The sequence below is a fragment of the Polypterus senegalus genome, chromosome 6 (assembly GCF_016835505.1).
Source record: "Polypterus senegalus isolate Bchr_013 chromosome 6, ASM1683550v1, whole genome shotgun sequence".
Lineage (NCBI taxonomy): Eukaryota > Metazoa > Chordata > Cladistia > Polypteriformes > Polypteridae > Polypterus > Polypterus senegalus.
The window spans coordinates 94,989,292-95,012,282 of NC_053159.1; the positions used below are offsets into that span (position 1 = coordinate 94,989,292).

General features: G+C 41.8%; 1 protein-coding gene across 1 annotated transcript in view; it reads left to right on the forward strand.

The window, feature by feature from the left end:
• Positions 1 to 3,888: 3,888 nt before the first annotated feature.
• Positions 3,889 to 22,991, forward strand: part of kctd7 (potassium channel tetramerization domain containing 7) — a 29,796-nt gene continuing 10,693 nt past the window's right edge. Inside the window, exons 1-2 of the mRNA XM_039756555.1 lie at positions 3,889 to 4,432; positions 7,942 to 8,111. Coding sequence (XP_039612489.1) covers positions 4,280 to 4,432; positions 7,942 to 8,111 — 323 coding nt within the window. The 5' untranslated portion in view covers positions 3,889 to 4,279. The remainder of the gene's footprint in view (positions 4,433 to 7,941; positions 8,112 to 22,991) is intronic.

Here is a 22,991-nt window from a genome sequence, read left to right on the forward strand (position 1 = left end):
TGTGGCCATTAAGGGATGCATATGGTTAACAAAAATTAGAGTTTGGGTTAGAATAATGTTAGGTTAGAATAGAAAACATTTCCCAAACATTTAAGCCACCACCACCAGTCTGGACTGTTGACATCAGGCAGGTCGGGCGCATTGATTCATACTCTTGATACCAAATTCTCCCCTTATCATCTGTGTGCTTCAGCTGAAAGTGAGATTCATCCCAGCAAGCTACGTTTTTCCAGTCTTCAACTGTCCAGTTTTGGTAAGCCTGTGCCCACTTTAGCCTCAGCTTTCTGTTCTTAGTTAACAGGAGTAGAAACTGATGTGGTCTTCTGCTGTTGTAGACTATCTGCCTCAAGGTTTGACATGTCGAGTGACGTCGGATGCATTTTGCAGATGAGTTACTATAGCCTTTCTGTCATTTCATTTCAAAGCAGTCTGACCATTCTCCTCTGACCTCTCTCATCAGCAAGGTGTTTCCACTTGCAGAACAGATGCCCACTGGATGTTTTTAGTTTTCCACACCATTCTGAGTAAACTGTAAAGACTGCTGTATGTGAAAGTGCCAGGAGATCAGCAGTTTCAGAAATACTCAAACTGGCCCACCTGGCACCAACAATCATGCCACACTTGAAATGATTATTGTCATGGATGAACTAGCATCCCAGAACGGCATGCTTTACATACTTCCAGCCAAGTCTTGCCATTGTGTGCAGTTTCTTGGCCATGAAAACTCATTTCATGAAGCTCTAGCACACAGTTCTTGGGCTCATGTTGCTTCCTCAGGCAGTTTGGAACTCTGTTGTGTGTGATGCAACACAGAGTAGGCGATTTTTATAGATAGATAGATATATATGCACTTAAGGATGCACAGGCTCCACTCTTGAGAGTTTGTGTGATCCATCACTTCATGGATGCTTCCACTGCCCAATAATAGCCCTGGGCAGATTTAGCAGAGTAGTATGAACTTGTGGTCAAGGTGGCATCCTATTGCAAAGGTCACTGTGCTCTTTAGTATGACCCATTCTACTGCCAGTGCTGGTCAATGGAGACTACAAGCTGTGTTCTTGATATTAAGCACCTGTGTGGCTGAAACACTTAAACTCAATCACTTGGAGGGATGTCCTCATACATTTGGCCATATAGTGTTATTTAGTATGTATCTTCTCTATAGGATTTTGCAGCACTTTTTGACAAATTAATCTGTTCAGATATTTAATGAATGCCAGTGAATAAATCTCATTTAAGAAATAAATATCCCTTTAAGTAGACCACAGTTGAAACAGAAGAACCATTTGAGGAGATTGACAGGGATGAGTGCCTCCGCACTCTTAAAAAGAATACTTTCTTAATGGCATTTGATGGTTCTTAACTGAGGTGTATAGTAGAACTAAGCAAGGTTCAATTCTGGGAAGGGTTCTTGGCATATGAAGTTGGTTCTTTGTGCTTTGAAAAACATCCTAATATACTGTATGTAGAAAAGAAAAAAAATAAATCTTGAATATATAATAGAGTACTTAGCAGGACACTAACAGATTAAGAAAACTAGTGTTATTATATGCAGTGAGAGTCCTTTTACAATTATGAGCCATTGGTATTTCACAAATCTATTACCATTCATTCATGGTTCTTTACTGGATGGATCGAGATAAATAAAGGGTTCTTTCTGGAACTTTCATATGGTTGAGTCTTTTGGGAACCAACAATGGCTCCACTATGGCATCATTCTGAAGAACCACTGTGGCACCTTGATTTGTAAGAATGCAGTATAGCTTTGCTGTAAGAACAACTAGACATTCTCGACATTAGATGGCAGCATATAAAAGGCAAAGCTTTTCTTTTATTTCAGGTCCTCTTGTCTTTCCTTCCACATTCCAAACACATGTCTGTTTCTGTGAAGTGGCCATGTGTTGGTTTGTTTTCACAATTCTGCCCTGGTTGATGTCCCATCCAAAACTGGCTCCTACTCTGTGCCCAGCACTGCTTTGCCAACCTGTACTGGATTAAGTGGTGTCATAAAGTGGATGGGCAGATGTATTAGCGTGTTTCCACAGTTTTAAAGTAAATTCTCATTTTAATTCTATAGTTTTACAGGTGTTGATGTCCAGCCTAATAACGGTGACTATAAAAATATTTTTTAGTGCCTACGTCATGATAGAAATTATTTCCAATTACTGGGTTTTGTCTGCAGTGGGCTGGCACCCATCCCGGGGTTTGTTCCTGCCATTCGCCCTGTGTTGGCTGGGATTGGCTCCAGCAGACCCCCATGACCCTGTGTTAGGATATAGTGGGTTGAATAATGGATGGGTGGTTTTTGTGTTCGCCTTTTTAATGGTGGCTACAAAAACAAATGCTTTAGTGTCTACATATTGATAGAAGCTAATTTTGATACTTAAAACAGTTACCAAGTCCTTGTATCTGCCACTTTTTAGACAGTAATGTTTCCAATGCATGCTTTGGTTCTAGTTACAGTGGATGCAGCTTCTAGTGTGCAGCATTACAGACATTGTTTAAATGTATGTTTCTAGCAGTATTTACACAGTTTCTACTGTTCATTTATTTTTATAGTTCTTCTTTGGCTCAATTGGATGAGCACTATTTGGGGAAGGAAATATGGCTGAGTGGCTAACACGCTATTTTAAATCACAAGATTTGCAGTTAATTTCCTGTCTTGACTCACTCTGTGCAACTGGCCTGCTTGTATTAATGTAAAAAAATGGTATTGTATTACTATAAATAGAAAAGATGTTTTATATGTGTAGAGCACTGAGTTAAAATTCACTACTGAATGACGCTATATTAAATAATAGTTGGTGTTTTTGTTATCTGTTTATTTAAGATACCCGCACTGGTTTGAGTATATAGAAATGTCTTTCATCATTCGTTTTTTAAATGCTTATTCACTGCGGTTTTTAGGTAGACCAAATGATACAGTGGCCAAGGCACTGGACTCAAATGTGGCCATTTCAGTCCTGTTACTCGCTGTGTCCCTGACCAAGTCGACTTACTGCAGAACATCCATATATCTCCTGTCTGAAGTCACCGTCTTTATCTGAGGGCCCTGGTGGTGTCAGCTGCAAGCCAAATGCCAAGTCAGCACAAGGTGCCAGTCCATAAAAAGGTACAATCATTTACACCTTGTGAGACTGCCTGGGGGAACCCATTGTTCTATGCCGTCTCCATACAAACAGGCCACAAGTTTGAACCAAGGTCATCTGAGCTGTGAGGTGGTAGTGCTAAACACTGCGCTACTGTGCCACCCTTCTGTATTACAGTCATGCTATATACTGCTTTGGATGGGGTTAAAACGTCCACATATTGATCCACAAGTAAACAGGCTAATCGGAGGGGACCCAAGGCTGTGCTGGCAGCACCTGGCACAATGGATCTCCTCACAATGAGGTGCCCGGCACACTCACTGATACAGCGCCAGTTTGGAGTCGCCAAATAGTCAAAAATGTGTTTGTGGCAAGTGGGGAAAACCCCATACAAGCCTGGCAAGAGCATAAAGACTTTGCAGAGACAGCAGTGCCCATGGCACCCAGGTGCAATCACGAAATGAATTTAGTCTCTTTGTTTAGATGTTGTTTCCAGGCTCAACCATCTGTCAATATACATCCAATGTTTTTTTGCTTTGATTTATCCATTTAAGGTGGTTAGGGGTTTTTAATTGTTTCTGGTTATCTTAAGTACTAATTATATGTGTATCTAATTATTATTTAGACTATTTTTAGTATTTGCTTATTCTTAAATTCTGTTTTCGGTGTCCACTTATTTTACACACTCACTAGTTTCTGCATATTGTGCGAGTCGATTCTATTGAGCTCCTGTTTTATTTTGAACCCTGGGGTATTAAGACTGTGTTTACACCTAACGCCGACGCGTTTGCGTTTCAATTCACAATTTCTGGTGCTTAAACCTCCGAGGCCAGTATTAGAGATTGCCTTCCTCGGGGTGGTGACTGGGAGTCCTGCTCGATGCGGTCTGTGAGCGGCAGCTCTACCTTGCTCGCTGGGGATGACTGTAAGCTGCAGCGGACGATGCGCTGCCAATTGATTTTAGGCCAAATCCCACCCTTGGGGTGCTTGGTCAGTCGCACGTCTTGTCTGGGAGATCCCTGAGTTGGTATTCTCCATCCTTGTGAAGCGGAGATCGCAAGACGGGCCGAGGCGGGGCAGCGCAGCCCGGAGTCGCATGCAGCGCAGCCCTTTTCCAGCCTTGGCATCACCGCTCGAGTTGCAGCTCCATTGCAAAGCTTCAGCAGGTTGCCCAGTAGCAGCCCAAAGGTATGGTGGTGATCTCGGGTCACGGAGCGTCTGCCAACCTGGATGATGCAATGTCGAGCTCAGACTCCGCTGAAGAGGACTTCAGGAAAACCACGGCTGCAGTCCCCCGTGTCGGTCTGGAAAAGGCGACGCTGGCAGGGGCCACGCTGCAGGAGGTGAGGTTTGCTTTAGTACTTGGGTGTGGGGGTCGTGCCAGTTCTTTTCGGTACCCTCTACTAGTTTGCGGCTACCGTCTCGTTTTGCTGAAAGTTCATTGGTGCCGCGCGCGCCTGAAAATCCGTGTACGCGTGCCGATTGGTTAGCGCAGCACAAGTGTGATGGACTGACGACTTTATTAGATGAAACCGGGCTTCTTAGAATCGGGCCAGTGTCAGTTGCAGAGGTACTGCATCCACGGGTGTTTCGATTATGTGAACGTCTCCTTCTACCGCTTTTACTGTGGAAAGCTAGTCCTGCACTATAGAACTTTAAATAGCGTGTCACGCCCCAGGATACAACAAAACCGTTAATCTAGAGCTTGTTTACATCCCGACTTCAAGTGCAGGTTGCCATGTCAACAACGTTTAACCAATTAGGTGATCACGAGGCAAAACAGCATAAGTGCTGGGTCGCGGATTGGTCTGGGAGAAAAAAAAAATGACAGGAAGGGACATTGGACCAAAAGCTGTTAAGGGTCAGGAACTTCGGAATAGCGGTGATGCTGGTGAACTTGAATTACATTAAGCAGGACTGATAATGTAATGTATGTTGACTTGTAAAATGTTATATCAGTTCATTATTCTTGAAGTGCATTTTTTGCATTGAAAATTTTTCGGTACTTACCTTTTCGGTACGTATGTACTAAACGGACGGCATGACAAAGGAAAAGAGAAGTGGGTATTTTCTAATGTGGTACAGCACTCAAGCAGCCTCACCATGACACGTTGTAGGGTACAGGATGTAGCCTGTTAACGGGACAAGACCTCGGAAAGTAAGTCAAGTATTTCTGTGCTATTTATGGCAGCATGGTGCCGCAGTGATTAGACCTGCTGTCTCACAGACCTGGCCGGGCCTCGACCTGTGTGTATATGTTATGTAAAACTGGCCGAGTATGAGTGCCTGTCCTCAGCAGATCAGTGACACTTATTACAGTCTGCTTTTATGCAAGCAGAGGGTTTGCCAGTAATCAAAGGGACACCTATAGGAATTGTTCGCTGTCACACTACATGCCTCGCAGTGATGGTCTATATCTGTGAGTACGATCTTTTGACCTCAATTCTGTGCTTTGACACACCTGCCAAGTCCGTAACTTCCTGTAGACTATGCCCTTTGGCATGGCCAAATGCAATTACCCCTTTTTGCCAATCATTAATGTGTATTGTGCGGCATATTTTTCATGGAGTGAACAAAACACACATATCTCACCCCTGCTCTACGAAAAACCATAGCACATGACACAGCTCTCTGTAGAACGGTATTCACACTGTCAATTTGGTGTATTTATAGAGCACATTTGAAAACAACAGAAGTTACTGGGTGTGATCATTTGGTGTCTGAAGTATTTATCACCTCTTACAGACAGTGACTCATTTTTTGACTGGTATGCATAATTTATATTAATTTTCTGAGTATTCCTCTAGCAGTAGACCTGACAAGCAGGATTAAAGGTGCCAGTCCACCACAAGATACCTCCACCTACCAGGCTAATTTAGAGACACTGAGTAAAATAACCTGCTTACAGCATGTACAGACTACACATGTAGGCAGCTCTGCATGAGCAACACGAAACAAAGGGCCACCTGGCTCCCCTGCTTTTCACAGTTGAGTGAAAGTTACTCTTTCCTTACACAGAAATGGTTTGAATCTTTTAATCGCTCTTCATAACTCACACTGAAGGTTTGACTCATTTAATCATTCCTTATAACTCATACTTTTCAGTCCAAATAGCTCATTTCCTGACTTACCATATTGTTGTTATACCCTACTAATATAAAAATACTAAAATATGGGGATTAAATTGCACACAGTATTCCAAATATGAGTTGCACAGATAATGCAAAACTTAGTATTGTGCACAGAATGCTATACCGCCCAACGTCCATTTCTTATTTTTACTTGTGTCTAACAAGTCCTTTTTCAATAAAGTATAACTTAAAATTTTATCTGCCCCCACACGCACACTTTCTAATAAAATTTGAATGATGTGGCTATATTTGTTACTGTTCCCAGCTTCCTTGACTGTGTCATGGAAAACAAATAATTCAGGAAGTGAATGAATAGATGGGTTTTTCCTTTCTTCTTATAGAATTTTAAGGTTGTCATTTTCCACACTCAACAACAACAACAAAAAGGCCCAAGTCACACCCAAAAACATGACAGTAGTGTCGACAAAATTGACTTTGGTGGGGTGGTTAAGTAAATGAAAAGGAATCGCCTTCAGATTTTTTTCCTTCCTCTCTTGTATGTCTCGTTCACACTAAGGTTGTATCTTTCTTTTTAACTGAATATATACACATACCGCTTAGAATTAAGGCCAAAAAGTTCTATCCTGGTCTCATCAGACCAGAGAATCTTATTTCTCACCATCTTAGAGTCCTTCAGGTGTCTTTTAACAGACTCCGTGCGGGCTGTCATGTGTCTTGCCTCTCCTCAGTGTGTGGAGACAACCAGGCACTGCTCATCACTTGTCCAATACAGTCCCCACAGTGAAGCATGGCGGTGGCAGCATCATGCTATGGGGGTGTTTTTTCAGCTGCAGGGACAGGACGACTGGTTGCAATCGTGTTAAAGATGAATGCGGCCAAGCACAGGGATATCCTGGACAAAAACCTTCTCCAGAGTGCTAAGGACCGCAAACTGGGCCAAAGGTTTACCTTCCAACAAGACAATGACCCTAAGCACACAGCTAAAATGACAAAGGAGTGGCTTCACAACAACTCTGTGACTGTTCTTGAATGGCCCAGCCAGAGCCCTGACTTAAACCCAATTGAGCATCTCTGGAGAGACCTAAAAATGGCTGTCCACCAACATTTACCATCCAACCTGACAGAACTGGAGAGGATCTGCAAGGAGGAATGGCAGAGGATCCCCAAATCCAGGTGTGAAAAACTTGTTGTATCTTTCCCAAGAAGACTCATGGCTGTATTAGCTCAAAAGGGTGCTTCTACTAAATACTGAGCAAAGGGTCTGAATACTTAGGACCATGTGATATTTCAGTTTTTCTTTTTTAATAAATCTGCAACAATTTCAAAAATTATTTTTTTTTGTCTGTCAATATGGGGTGCTGTGTGTACATTAATGAGGAAAAATATTAATTTAAATGATTTTAGCAAATGGCTGCAATATAACAAAGAGTGAAAGATTGAAGGGGGTCTGAATACTTTCCGTACCCACTGTACACTCCACACATAAATACCAGAAAGATTAAATTCACTGTAACAACCAGACTAGAGTATCGCAGAGATTACAAGAGGGACGTGTTGTACACACAAGACCAGCAAAATCTACTTGTGGTGACACGGGTTCGAGCAGCTGTGGCATCAGGCCTGCTCTAACCTATGACTGTGATTTCTGCCACCAGTTAGCGTATTTGTACTGTTTGTTCCAATTTGTTTTAGCCTCTTACAAATGCTTTCTTTTGATCCGTTTTTACTTCCTCTCACACCCTCTCCCCTTCCCTTGCCAGTTTCCTGAGGTGGTTCCTCTGAATGTGGGCGGAATGTTCTTCACCACTTGTCTATCTACATTGCGGCGATACGATGATACCATGCTGGCTGCCATGTTTAGTGGGCGGCACCACGTCCCACAAGATGTTGATGGCCGTTTCTTCATTGACCGCGATGGTACCTATTTTGGGTGAGTGTTGTTCTTTATTCATTTTCTTTATGCTCTGATCCCCATGTGCCTTACCAAGACAACAGCCATGACCTGTCGGATCAAGAAGTGATGAAACTACAAATGTAAATGTTCATAAATGTATTTTTAACTAGCAGGATACCCAGTGCTACCCAGGATGGAATAAAGTGAAGGTGTTTTCATTAAGTAAATTCTACGGGGGAATATATTTATGTTTTTTTTATTTTATTTTTTTATTAAAATCAAAAAACATTCCATACATGCAAGTCAAGTTTAACAAAACTGGTTTGAAACAAATTGACCCCCACCAATTAGAAAGAGAACTAGGTCAGCAGAGTAGCATTTTAATAAAAGTAAAAATATGTAAATAAATAAATAAATAAAGATAGATAGATAGAACAAAAAAAGAGTGGAGAGAATCCACTTCCTCAATTATAATGCTTATTCTAAAATGTTATTGATTAGGCCCTGTCAGGTTTTGATAAAGGTTTGTACAGATCCTCTTAGTGAGAATTTTATTTTTTCCAATTTCAAATAGTATATAACATCAGTTACTAACTGACTTAGAATAGGCGAGTTAGGATTCTTCCAGTTGAGCAAGATAAGTCTATGTGCCAAAAGTGTAGTAAAGGCAATCACAGTTTGTTTCTCCTTCTCCACTTTAAGCACATCTGGAAGAACCCCAAACACAGCTGTTAATGGGTTAGGAGGGATTGTGACACCAAGGCAGTCTGAAAGGCATTTAAAGATTTTGGTCCAGAATGATGTTAACTTGGTGCACGCCAGAAACATGTGGCCCAGTGAAGCTGGAACTCGATTGCAACGTTCACAGTTTGGATCTTGCTCTGGAAACATTTTGGACGGTTTTAAACGAGACAGATGTGCTTGATATATAATTCTTAAGTTTAATAATTGTCTGCTTTGAGCATATGGAGCTCGAGTGAATTCTGTGCATTGCTACCTTCCACTCCTTTTCTGAGATGTTGAGTGAGAGATCCTTTTCAAACTGTTCTCTTGGTTCTTTGAAAGGGAGACACTGTAAAATGGTTGTATATATTATGGAGATGCTGTGTGAGTCCTCAAGACTGATCAATATTTTTTCTGGCATAAAGGTGGGAGGTGAGGAAAATTGGGCAGGTTCTGTTTAACAAAGTTTCTAATTTGAAGGTAGTGAAAGAAATGTGCTGCTGGAAAGTTACATTTGGAGTGTAATTGTTCGTAGGATGCAAAGACATTGTCTATGTACAGATCTCTAAGTGATTTAATCTTGGATGTTTTCCAGACATTAAAAACTGCAATATTTTTGACCCCATATCAAAATTTCACCGACTAAACACACCATGGGCAGCAACTTTACATACCTTAGGCAAGTTCCAAAAGTGTTACTGAAACACAAAACATGTTGCATTTTGTTTTGCAAAATTTGCACTAAAATTTTTTTTTTTTTTTGCAGGTGAATTTTATCATTGGAAAACACAAAACTCACTAAAAGTACTTTTGGAATGCAAAACAAGAAATATTTCACTCTAAAGCATTATTCTCACTTCTGTGTTTACCCTTGATCTTTCCTATAGCTACAAAATGCATATAATCTGTAGCAACCAGTAAAATCAGTTCTGTTTTTGCCTCTCTTTCACGTGACTGCAGAGGATTGCAGTGTGTTTTCTAAAAATGTGACCTGCTGCTTATTTTTCACACAAAGGCACACTAAAACACACCATCGTGCACATTACTGTGTTTTCTTCACAGGAAAATCGCATTACACGGTAAACCCCTGTCATTCCCCCCTCCATCATTACCTAGCAATTGTCCCTTCCTGTTCATCGATTCCTGCAGAAGAAGGTAAAGATATGTGTTCTCCAAGCATGTCAGGTTTCTCTTCTGTCTTCAATTGTAATCACCAGTATTGCCACCATAATTGACAAAGTGGGGATCGTAGTACCTGCTCAAAAAAAATGTCTACACATGACAGGAAATGAGTCCGGTGATATTTTTTTCCCTCAATTTGAGATTTTTTCTTATATACTTCATGACAAGCAGAAATATGCAGAATAAATTCAGACATGTACTAAACATGTTTCTTCTAGAGTCAATGGCATGAATTGTTTCACTCATCACTACTCCTAGGGGCTCTTCCCTTAAGCCGATATCACATTATACGACTTCTAGTTGTTCTAGTGGTGGCTCTGAGGCTATGGATCTGCGCTTTCAGTCGGTAGGTTGCCAGTTCGAATCCCGTAAGCATCAGAAGTGATTCTATTCGATTGGGCCCTTGAGCAAGGCCCTTAACTTGCAATGGGTTCGCCCTTAGTATGACGTTAACTTGGATCCAGCCTTGCAACTTGCAAGGGAAAACACGGTGGTTGGTAGCAGGATTGGCACCCCAGCCACTGTAAAAAACCTCACACTGTTCCATTGTGGTGCTGAGGTTTCACTGTGACGATGTGGGTTCCGCTTCACACTCTCATCTCTCGTTTGGGAGCCTCTTGAAACTGGCACTGCTGGTAATGTAACCAGATGAGATGGACAGTGAGGACACCAAATGAAGCAAGGGTGCTTTTATTAAAAACAGTCAAAACCAAAAAGTGTTCAAAATAAAATGCAGTGCTCTAGTGCCCATAAATAAATAATCCATAAAAAGATAAAATCCCAAACAGTAAGAACAAAGCTAAAACGTGACTAAAATCCTGCAGCAGACATTGGGGTCATACCAGTCAAGCACAGCTCCTTCCCAGTCTCTCCAGCTCACCCAAGGCTTGCTCAGTTGGGGAGACTTCAGCCACCATGGTCCTCACACTACTGACCCCCATCTTGGCTGCCCCTGGCGGCGTCTGCCAGACCACTCAGGGTCGGTTATCCTCCCGTCTTCCTTCTTACATTCATCCCTCTGATACCTAGGGCGAACTCCTTCACGATCAAACCCACTCGTCCACATCATCAGTGGATGCGATCCGTCCTTCGAGTGCCGATCCTTCACTCCACAAGGGACCCCTGACCATGCTGACCTCTCTTATCTCTTAGCTAGCTGGCTTGTCCGCTCACTTTCACTGCCCCCAATGCCGCACTCTCACTCTCCAAGCCTTTCTTTCTTTCGTTTCTTTTACATCTCTCTCCTCCCCATTTTTCTGTACTGGCCCATTCTTATATGACTCCATTGGCGCAGCACCTCAACCAAGCACTGCAGGAAGCCGATTAAGCAATTGAGAACGATCACACCCTCACATGCAGGTGCGGCTCACCGCATTTACCTCATCAACTCCCCGCAGCTGCACGATTGTACCCACGGAGACTGACACGGTGAAATGGATTATTTAAACACTGGCCTTTCCTTCTGAGCCACAGAACCCCGTATATCCCAGTCACTTGTTGCATGGCTGCAGTCAGATCCTAATCCAGGTGGTTCTTTGTGTGGTGGGTGCGGTAATGTGGTAATTGTGAGAGCCTGCTCCCAACCATGCACCTAGTTGTTGGGTATGTCGGGCTTGTTGACTTTAAGGTGCTGATTTTGATGCCAGACCATGTCAATTTTGCTGGGCATGTTACATTTCACAACAGCCAATAGCATGCTACTTGATGGATCTGGCGCTGTACGGAGGGGTTAACAGGTATGGCGAGTTCAGCCGCAATTTCTTCCCATTTTTCCCTTTGTTACATTTTGTCATGGTATGTAAAACACAACCCATCCGACAGATTGCCTTCTCTTCTGTTTGTGAGGTCCAAACCACTCACATTCCTTTTTTCTCATTGTTGCCTGCTGTGCATTGCACTTCCTAATGTGCATTCATTGGTTGTCCGCTCTCCTGCACACACATCCTGCCCCTCAGACAGAAGGCCAAATCAAACCTCTTCGAATTTATCGCAGCGAGTCGCAGACTAGTTGGAGTGAGTTGTTGCTGGGTTTGTCACATTAGGTGGCCAGCTTCATGGGAGTTCGCCGCCAACTGCCTACGATTTGCTAAGATTATGTAAATGAAGGTTATGACTGAAACTGATGGAAAAGTCACATAATGTGACATTACCTTAATAAAGTGCAGGTGCAGTCACTAATTAAATTTTCCCAAGGGGAATCATTTTGTAACAAAATATAGTATATGGGGATCTGCACAAAAGTTGGCCGAGATATGTTGAATAATGTGGGTCTGCATATCAGACAAGCACAAATTCAGATTTATATGTTTGAAAGAATAAGCAAATATTTGGTTACAATCGTGAGCATGAGGTGGAACCAATCAAACTCAGTATGTTTAATTAAACAAAACTAGGAAATTTCACTAGAGTTTTTCTTCTGCAGTTACTAGGGGGCTTTGCCCTCTGCTCACTTCACTTGCCAACCCCACCCTCTTTGCATCTTGCACAGCACACTTCTGTCATATCACCTATGTCCATATATTCAATCTCATTTCGCTTTTATCTGTTCATCAATATCACATTGAATTTTGATTCCATGTTTGGAATTACATCGTGACAATACAATGTATAACTGCCTGTGAGTGAATATCGTTTCTTTCTCTCTACAAGAAATGTGTCTGACAATAGCATTCACACAAATGAGAAATGATTTCTCTCGCGGGATTTCGCTTTCACCAAACAGCAAATCTTTTAATTCTCGTGGATACTCCTCTTCATTGGGAAGAAACACTATTTTTTTTTTTCCCTGATGGCAACACAAATTATACAGTCTACAAGTCTCCAACTTAAAGTTTAAATCCGAACAATACAGGCAGTCCCCTGGTTATGTACGAGATAGGGACTGTAGGTTTGTACTTAAGTTGAATTTGTATGGAAGTCGGAACAGGTACATAAATTTAATAAATGCTATTTTTGACCAACTGTAACCAAGTGCTCTGCCAATGAATGATGGAGTTTCACCTCTCTCTGACCTTTTTATTATTTCTACTTTATTTTCAATGGTGATGGTTTTTCTCTTCTTTACTGTATCACCAGCACTTGCATCGGATTTGTGTTTCAGAGACATTCTTGAGGTGTGAAGACAAAAGGTTAATATGAGCTCTTCTGCACAGCACTGTACACATTATCAAAGCAGGAAGGCACCCGTCATCAACACGTCTGATGTACTGACAAGAGACAACTTCCTGTTATGTACGTAACAGTACAACCAGGCTTGCTATTGAGAGTGAATGGGAGCGGCGAGGGGCGGTTCACCACACAGTCACCTCCATTACAGTATGCTGCCTGCAGCGTCCGTCCACCGAGAATGAACACGATGCGGCCAAAGGCAGGTAGTGAATCACCCCCATTCAACAGGCAGCCACCCTACAATGCTACCCCCCGCCTCCACGTTCACCCTCAATGGCATCCATTCAGCCACAACCGGGTCACCGCTTGCAGCATTACCAGCCACCCACCAAGAACAAATGGGGCAGCCGTGTGTGGTGAGCAGGGACCCATCGAGCATGGGTCCAGTCAGGAGCAGTAGCTGCGGCAGCATAGTGGGTGGGCAGCGAATCGCCCCATCAAGCCTCTGTCCTGCACATGAGCGGTAGCTTGGCCCCAGTGACTATGGACCACGGGTCTCCGCTTCTGCTGGGAACCGCCTGATGGACACTTCACAGCGCGAGCAGCAAAATCGCCCCCCTCCAGCCTCCGTCCAGCCACCGCTTGCAACTTCCCCAGGCCCGAAGATGATGGAGTGGCAGTTACTGAGGTGCATGTGTCGCAGCTGCGGTCCCGTTCGTAAGTCGTAGGTCAGATGTCCGTAACCTGGGGACTACCTGTATATTCAAATCTCTTTTCGCTGTTCCGTTATTTCACCGAGTAATATTTTCCGTTTGTTTGCACTAATGCGACCTTTACAATCCTTTTTTAGAGACTTTCAAATATTCGTACTTCTATTATCTGTAACCTGCTCTGCATGTGTATCGTGCCAACATTTTTGAATACTTTACGACTTTCTGTTTTGTTGTCTACTCTTTGTCTGTTACTTCCGGGCATGAGTGTGGTTAAATCTATTGGCACAAACACTCATTTCATGGGACATGAAAGTGTCTCTCTGAGAAAATCACGCCTTGTCTCCTTTCAACCTTCCATGATTTCTTTTTATAATAGAGAGATATCTATACACAATTTATGACATTCACCTGCAGTATGAATACTGTATTTACTCGTGTACCACACGCCCTCATGTAAGATGCGTATCCTAATTTTTACAAAGAAAATCGCGAAAAAATGTTTTGCCCTGAGCACGACATGCGTTGTGATTGTATAGGAAGCGTTGTGAGTGCGAGAGAGAGCGCGAGCGAGCAAGTGAGCGAACAAGCCCAAGCAGAAGTAAACATTACATTTCCATATGTATGACGCTCACCTGATTTTCTAATGGTAATTTTCAGGAAAAAATGTGTGCACGGTACACGCGTAAATACGGTAGTATTCAAATCAAACAAGGCATGCAGGCTTTAGGCACACTGCTTCTTAGAAAAAAATATCCCCCTCCACTCTGCCTTAGCCACATGAAGAAAAGCATGATGGAGATTAGGCCGTGAGCCTTCTGTGACAGTGATGCAGTGTGACAGGACAGGCTAACACAACAACAAAAAAAAGATCCCTGCTAACCTGTTATTTACTGTAGTGCCATGACCAAGTGTTTACAAGGCTACTAAAACAATAATGCTTAGATTGTGCAAGATTAATATCTTTAATCCTGGGTGCAGTCGGAATCAGGGGTGTGAACTGTGAACCATCATGGCTGTTTGGTGTATATGCTGCTGATTTAAAATCTTTATGCTGCTGATGGGGACAAATGTCCAAGACTCCCCTTGGCACTAAACAAGTACTTCTGTATTTCTCAAGGTTAGTTTCAGGGAAAGATTTCGGAGAGGAAATTATAAGATGAAAGAAAAAGTACATTTTTGTTTTTTCCAAACAAAGGTTAAGTGTCAAAAATCAACAAGGATGTTTCAACAATATGGGGACCCTAAATGGACAAAGACTGGCAAGTTATGGTTTATTGATTAAACTGTCAGCCTTTGAAGTTGTATTATGAAAATGTCTGATGTGCACATGAGGTTTTCCTTATTTTCAGCATGTGAATAGTATAAAGTTCTAAAATATTGGCAAGATGCATTGCCACTGAAGTTTATTTAAATAGTCCCATTTTAGTCTGTTTTAAAGGAAGGTCCCTAACAGGTAATCAGTGTTCCTTTCGTCATTGAGATTTCTCCTTTTGAGAATATTTAAAAATTTTCAGTCTTTAAGTAGATGGTATGTGTTAAAATAGAATCCATATGAATGCCAGGATCTAAGGGGTTTCCCAAAAGGACATTAGCCAGAGTATCACACTGCATCTGCCAGTTTGCTTTCTTCCCATAGCACACCCTGCTGCCATCTCTTCCCCAGGTAAACAACACACATGGATGCCGCTGTCTACATGGTCTAAAATAAAACGTGATTCATCAGACCAGGCCACCTTCTTCCATTACTCCATGGTCCACTTCTGACACTTATGTGCCCATTGTAGGCAATTTTGGAATGGGCACTCTGCCTGGTCTGCGGCCACGCAGCAAGCTGTGATGCACTGTGTGTTCTGATTCCTTTCTGCCATGGCCAACATTCAATTTTTCAGCAATTTGTACTTAAGTAACTCTTCTGTGGGATCAGACCAGATTGAATGACATGTATCAATAAGACTTGGGTGCTCAGTTGTCCTGCCTTGGACAACGTTCGGTAGTTAGTAACGAATGTATGCCAGGAACATCCAACAAGACCTGCCTCTTTGGAGATGCGTTGACCCAATCGTCTAGCTGGCATACTTTGGCTGATGTCAAAAGTCACTCACATTGTTAAACTTTCCTATATTTCCTGCTTCCTTGAAGAACTGAGTGCCCACTTGCTGCTAAATATATCCCACCCTGTGACAGGAGCAGATAAAACAAGATAATCCACGTTATTCATTTTAGTTATGTTAATGTTGTGGCTGATTGGTTTATGTCATTACTTTTATGTGCATTTCTGCAGATATGTCTTTAAATCATATACAAATAGGGTCCCCTTTGGGTTTATACAAATGGTCACACTATCCATCCACCCATTATATTCTAACTACTGTACAAGGTCACAGGGAGCAAATCCTAGCCAACACAGGGCACAAGGCAGGAAACAAACCCTGGGCAGGGTGCCGCAGAGCACACACACCAAGCACACACAAGGGACAATTTAGAAACGTCAATGCACCTAACCTGTATGTCTTTGGACTGTGGGAGGAAACCCAAGCAGACACGGGGAGAACATGCAAACTCCACGCAGAGAGGACCCGGGAAGCGAACCCAGGTCTCCTAACTGTGAGGCAGCAGCGCTACCACTGTGCCACCGTGCCACCCACAGCCACACTACTGAACATAATTTGTTTAGTCAAATGTAAAGTAAAATTTACTGCAATGTTTAGATTGTCTGGGAACATAGCTATTATTTATATTATTGTAGATCATGAAACAATAAAGTTTTGAAGCTTTTTGTTGTATTTTAGCCACAAACTAGATAAAGGTTAGCTCTTTTGTTCAAGGAAGTGCCTTAAAAATGTATTTTTAAATTCAGTTGTAGAGATCTTTACATGTTATTGCTTCTTCTTCTTCTTTCGGCTGCTCCTGTTAGGGGCTGCCACAGTGGATCATCTATGTTGTCCGCATATTGACTGTGCAAAATTTTACACCGGATGCCCTTCCTGACGTAACCCTCCTCATTTATCCGGGCTTGGGACCGGCACAAAGAAACACACTGGTTTGTGCATCCCCTGTGGCTGGGTTTTTACATGTTATTACTATAATTTGATATTTCAATATAAGAAGCGAGTGCTCTTGGCAGTTCAACTGTTGGAATTTTTCCTAAATCTGGAAATCTTAGTTAAACAAAGAGTAGCTTCCAATTAATGTACCTTTCATAAAGGATACTTGCAGAAATGATTTGCCTGAAAGGCATTTGTGTGACTACTTATTTATGACAGTGTCTAGCTATGCAGCGTTTTCCATAGAAATGTGAAACTGACACCCAGCAAGGATAGAAACATCTTGCAGCAGAACACATTTAAGAACATATTCTTTTAGGAACGTTACATTGGCGCTATCCATACCTTTACTTACTGACAAAGCTCCACAAGAAGGTTTTTTTGTTTTGTTTTGTTTCAGAAGGAGTCATGAATATCCTGGTAATTCTGCTTATCACTCCTCCACCAAGTAAAATACTAAATACAACAAGTTTGAGGATGATAAAGTTTGGTAATGTATCATTTGTAATTACTTCATTTTTACCTTTCCACTTACTGACCAAGGCAGTCAGATAATTCAGCTAATATTAGTAATAACAATATAATAATAAATATATTTAACATTTGTATAAGAGTACTTTTCTCTATTAACAGCACCGACAATTGGCTCTTGAGGCCATCCGCAAAGTGAAATATACCCAAAAGGGAGTGAGTGAATTTTTGTTTCCTATGCTCAAGGCACTTACAGAATATAAGAAAGAATGGCAGGGTATACAGTATATAGCTTTGTACAAACCAAATAAATAAATAAAGAAGATTAAGACAGTAAATTCAGAGAAAGCCTAACAGACAACATAATTGATGGTTTAGCACACACACATACAGGTTACATGAGCATCTTGACAGAGAGGTAAACTGAGAGAAGGGTAATAAAGTCAAGTAGAGCTAAAAGCCTTCCTGAACAGATGAGTTTTGAGTTGTTTTTTAAAAGAATTCATGGAGTCAGCTGACCTGATTAATTTCGGTAGGTCATTCCAGAGTCTGGGCGCTATACAGCTGAAGGCCCTGTCACCTATGGAGTGTAGATTAGTGTAGGGCACAACAAGATTGCCAGAATAAGAGGACCTTAGTGGGCTGGCAGGCACATAGTGATGGAGAAGGTCACTGGTGTAGTTTGGTGCAAGGTCGTTTAAGGCTTTGTAGGTTATTAGTAGAATTTAATATTCGATTCTGTAAGACACAGGGAGCCAGTGAAGGCGGAGCAGGATGGGTGTTATGTGCTCGCTGCTGCTGGTTCGAGTAAGGACTCTTGCAGCCGAGTATAAACTGCAGCTGTTATATAAGATTAGAAGGGGCACCTACCAGTAGGGAATTACAATAATCTATGTGGGATGTGATAAAAGCATGGACAAGTTTCTCAGCGTTAGAAAAGGAGAGGAAGGAGCGAACACGGGATATGTTACGGAGGTGAAAGTAAGAAAGTTTCTTAATGTGATTTATGTGGGCGAAGTAAGAAAGGGAAGAATCAAAAATGACACCAAGATTCTTTACAGTAGAGGCAGGTCTGATGAGATCACCGCCAAGCCATCTCAGTAATGGCCAGTTCCTAAAGGATTTAGCAAACAGCAGAGCTCTTACCTCCTGTACTTAACAATTGAACTCCCCGTGTCTACATTTTCTCCTCTTTTCTCGCAGTAGCATGCTTCACACCCTTCTCAGTCTAGGTGCAGTCCTGTTTTATTTCATTGGACCGCTTATTATGATTTTTCTGAGGTGTTATTGCCCAGATTAAACTTCATGGAGTTAATTAAGGTGGTGCATTACAATATCCTCATGTGGAGAGTTGAGAAGAGCGCAGTCATAGACTGACGTTAAACAAAAGAAAAATGCCAACTGTGTACGTGACATGATGCTATTTATTTAAAGACGTACAGTAAGCGGTTTGTGGGAGGTAAACACAGTGAGCTTGCATACCAAGTTATATTAGAGAGTTTGGTTGCCATGACTACAGCGGTGACCCTTAACCCTGTATGCAGAGGGAGCCACCAGTATGAACTGTGCACTGCATATGTGACTGCCTTGTAAATGAGTAGCATGTTTGTGTTTTCTCTTTCCAGTCATTCATTCTTCTACTTTCTTAATGAATCAATCTTAGTTAATGTCATGTACAGGCAGTATCTATTCTTTGTCACACATATTAAATAAACTCATAAAAATAACAATACAATGTTTAGATGGTTTAAATATTGTATAATACTAGAAATGTGTATCATAACCAGGGTCTAGGTTTTAGGACTGAGCTACTCATTATTATTTTTGATCATGACTCGCGGTCCCTACACTACACTGTTAAAAATGACCATAATATTTTAAAAGTCCATACATTCTGTCAGTTTGCATATATGTTTTGTCCAGTTCATGCTCACACAAAGCTTGAGCTTATTCCAGCAACAAGACAGGAAGCAACCAACCAGTTTTGTTTTTTTTAAATAATTCTTTGATTTTATTTTATTAAGACGTGGGCATAAAAGAACCTCAGTTTGTAACTCCAAATACAGGTTATAAAGTGTGACTGTGCCATTGAAGAATATAATTTTAAAAATTGGATTTAAAGATTCATAGCTGACTTTTGTACACAATTTTGTCTCCCTGTCAACTTGTAGGCAGCTTCTGTATTCTGTGCCTGGAATTGGAAGTTGCACCGCTGTCTGTCATCCAATCCATGCCTCCTAGAACTGGTAACCAGATTACCTGCTGGAAAATATTATACACAGTTTTATTCAGCACGTGCTAACATGCAGCTCATTGTTTGAGAAAGGGAACTGAATGAATGTTGATGCAGTAGCAGGGATGAAAAGAATTTATTAGGGCCATTATTGTCATGTGTAGAGAGTCCAGACAAATTGTTACTTGTATGTGTCAATACATGTGCCACTCAGTGGACCATGATTAGCGAGTACAACTACCTAAATTTGAAATGTCTACCTTCCTTATTGGAAATACTACCTTACCTTAAAACTCCTGTCTTCCTTGCCTCAAGAATCACAGAACATATTTTTTCTTTACAAACAAACAGATTAAGGATAATCATCCATCCATCCATCCATTTTCCAACCCGTCGAATCCAAACACAGGGGTCTGCTGGAGCCAATCCCAGCCAACACAGGGCGCAAGGCAGGAACCAATCCCAGGCAGGGCACCAACCCACCGCAGGACATACACACCCGGGACAATTTAGGATCGCCAATCCACCTAACCTGCATGTCTTTGGACTGTGGGAGGAAACCCACGCAGACATGGAGACAATATGAAATCTCTACGCAGGGAGGACCTGGGAAGCGAACCCGGGCCTCCTAACTGCGAGGCAGCAGTGCCACCACTGTGCCACCATGCCGCCCTAAGGATAATCATCTTCTTATATAATACACTACCGTGGCTGTCCGTTTGTCTGTCAAGGATTTTAAATCACCTGCAGCTCGCAAAACCATTTGACCTGTTGACCTGAAATTTGGTACACATATACTACGTGACCTCTACTATCCGCTTCGGGGTGATGATTGACCCCCAAGGTTATTCCCCTTTTTATTTTTATTTTATTGTAGAATCAACTCTCGGCAGTGGCCAGTAGGGCGGCTGTGTGGTGCATGTGTACGGGCGCCGTTCTCATCCCTACCACCTTCACTGTCACTTCCTCTGCCTCTTCATATGTTAAATCATTCTTGAGGCAGATTGAAGATTTAAGTGCCATGTTTAAGTGAAAAATTAAGAAAAACCTACTAAGTAATTGCAACACAAACCCTGACTTAATCAGTTTTAACATGAAGAGATGCCGACAGAAGAAGAGAAGAAGCAGGCCGCTAGGGTGGAGAAGAGAAGAGCTGCTCAGGAAGCAGCAAGCGCATCAACCTCAGAGCAAACGAATGCTAAACGTACAGAGAAAGAGTCTGAAAACTATGAATGCTCAAGTCAAGTGTATTCACTGCACGTTATCGAGCAGTCCACCGTGACTGGTATTATACATATTAGCTGTTTAAGTTGGATGTCCATTCTAAATATATTTCAGTATTTGGAAGGTTGCTGGTTCAAATCCCATTACTGCCAGAAGGGATCCTACTCAGCTGAGCCCTTGAGCAAGGCCCTTAACCTCAAAATTGCTCCAGGGGTGATGTGCAATGGCTGAAATATGAAGATCTTAGCTTTTAAGTTAGAACTAATCATCACACTGAGTGCCAAAACTAATGTACTGTTCTGTAAGGAATCTGAAGAAAACTTGCAAATATGCAATATTAGTTATGGGCAGCATTATTTGAAAATTGGTGAGCTGTAATACTTTAAATGTCAGCTTTCACTATCAAATCAATGTTTATCCATCCGTTATCCAGCCCGCTATATCCTAACTGCAGGGTCACGGGGGTCTGCTAGAGCCAATCCCAGCCAACACAGGGCGCAAGGCAGGAAACAAACCCCGGGCAGGGTGCCAGCCCACCGCAGGGCACGCACACACACACACACCAAGCACAATTGAGAATTGCCAATACGCCTAATCTGTATACAAGAAATGCACATTTTATAAACAAACTATTTACACAGAATCATTGGAAGAAATCATTAAAGAGGTATGCATATAAATGATATACAATGAATGCAAGGTACTGCTGACTAAATTTATTCAATGATCAAGTTAAAAAAGATAAACCAGAACAGTCATTAAGCAAGGATTTTAATTAACATTAGGGATGAACCTACTGCTCAATAAAAGCTCATTTGGAATTAAAATATTCAGATCTTGACATACTACAGGAACGTGTTGTGATGTTCTGCAGTCTAATTTGAGACCCTGAGGCACTTTGAAACTGCAACTGCAACAGGAACATTTTCTGTCTCAAGTCAAATAAAAACAATGTGTTATTTATAGTATTGTAAAGATCACCAAGGTGAGGTACAGGAATATCACACAGAAGATTGGCAATAAAATTGTTAAGTAAAATGATTTAACCAAAGCAGATGATTGTTTGGCCTAGAGCAAAAAACTAAACTTCTACACAGTTGGGTCCAAGAACACAAAACTACATCCTTTGCACACCCGAAGATCGTGACTGTCTTTGCCTTGTCACACTTTGCCTTGATTACACATAAATCTTGCGTCATAATCTCTCCTCCAACACTCAGACTGTCCTTGGACACGGCAGACTCCACTGTCTTCTCCCTGTAGCACAACTAATTAAATCCACCACACCAATTCTGTGGGGTTGCCTGATCCCTGAATGGCAGAGATGGTGTCACTGTCCATCTGGAAGGATCATTGTCACCTCAGGCAGGTACTCCCACCCAGTCCGTGTGTGATCAATGTACCAGCCAGTTGATCAATCTAGAATAAAAGTGCTGATGTCTTTGTATAGCATGCCAGGATAACAAAACCCAAAATCCCACTTAAAAAAAACACTTAATTCAAATTTGCAATCTGAACAGTACAAATCTCTCCCAGCACTGTGAACATTTCACTCATTTAGTCATTTTTCACTCTTTTTGAAATTCCGTCCAGCAGAGTGGCAAAGTGGAGTGTATTGCTGCCTCATGGTGTTTCTACCCAGCTTCATTTAACTGCTATTGAACTGGTTGTTTTCTGTCCATGTTTGTGTGGGTCTTATTATGCAATCCAAAGGCATGCTGGTAGATGTATTTGTATCCAGGGTGTGCTTACCCTACAGAGAACTGGTATCTAACCTTGTACCATCCATCCATCCATTTTCCAACCCGCTGAATCTGAATACAGGGTCACGGGGGTCTGCTGGAGCCAATCCCAGCCAACACAGGGCACAAGGCAGGAACCAATCCTGGGCAGGGTGCCAACCCACCGCAGACCTTGTACCACTTCTAATAAAATAGGTTACAGATCCATCAAGCTAGGAATGAAGATTTTAAATTAATTTTTAAACGTTTTAAATACAGACTGTTCTTTGTACTCATTCATTTACTCTCTACTTGATATAAGCATACTGTGTGGTGTAGTGTTTAAGGCTTTTGGTTTGGCACAAGAAGACACAGGAAGCATCAAAGGTTTGGGGCATCCACCCATATAATATCCCTGGCTGCAAAATGGGTAATTTTGATGAGTTGTGAATGGTACAAAGTCCACAACAGAACTGATTTGATAGTGAGAACATGGC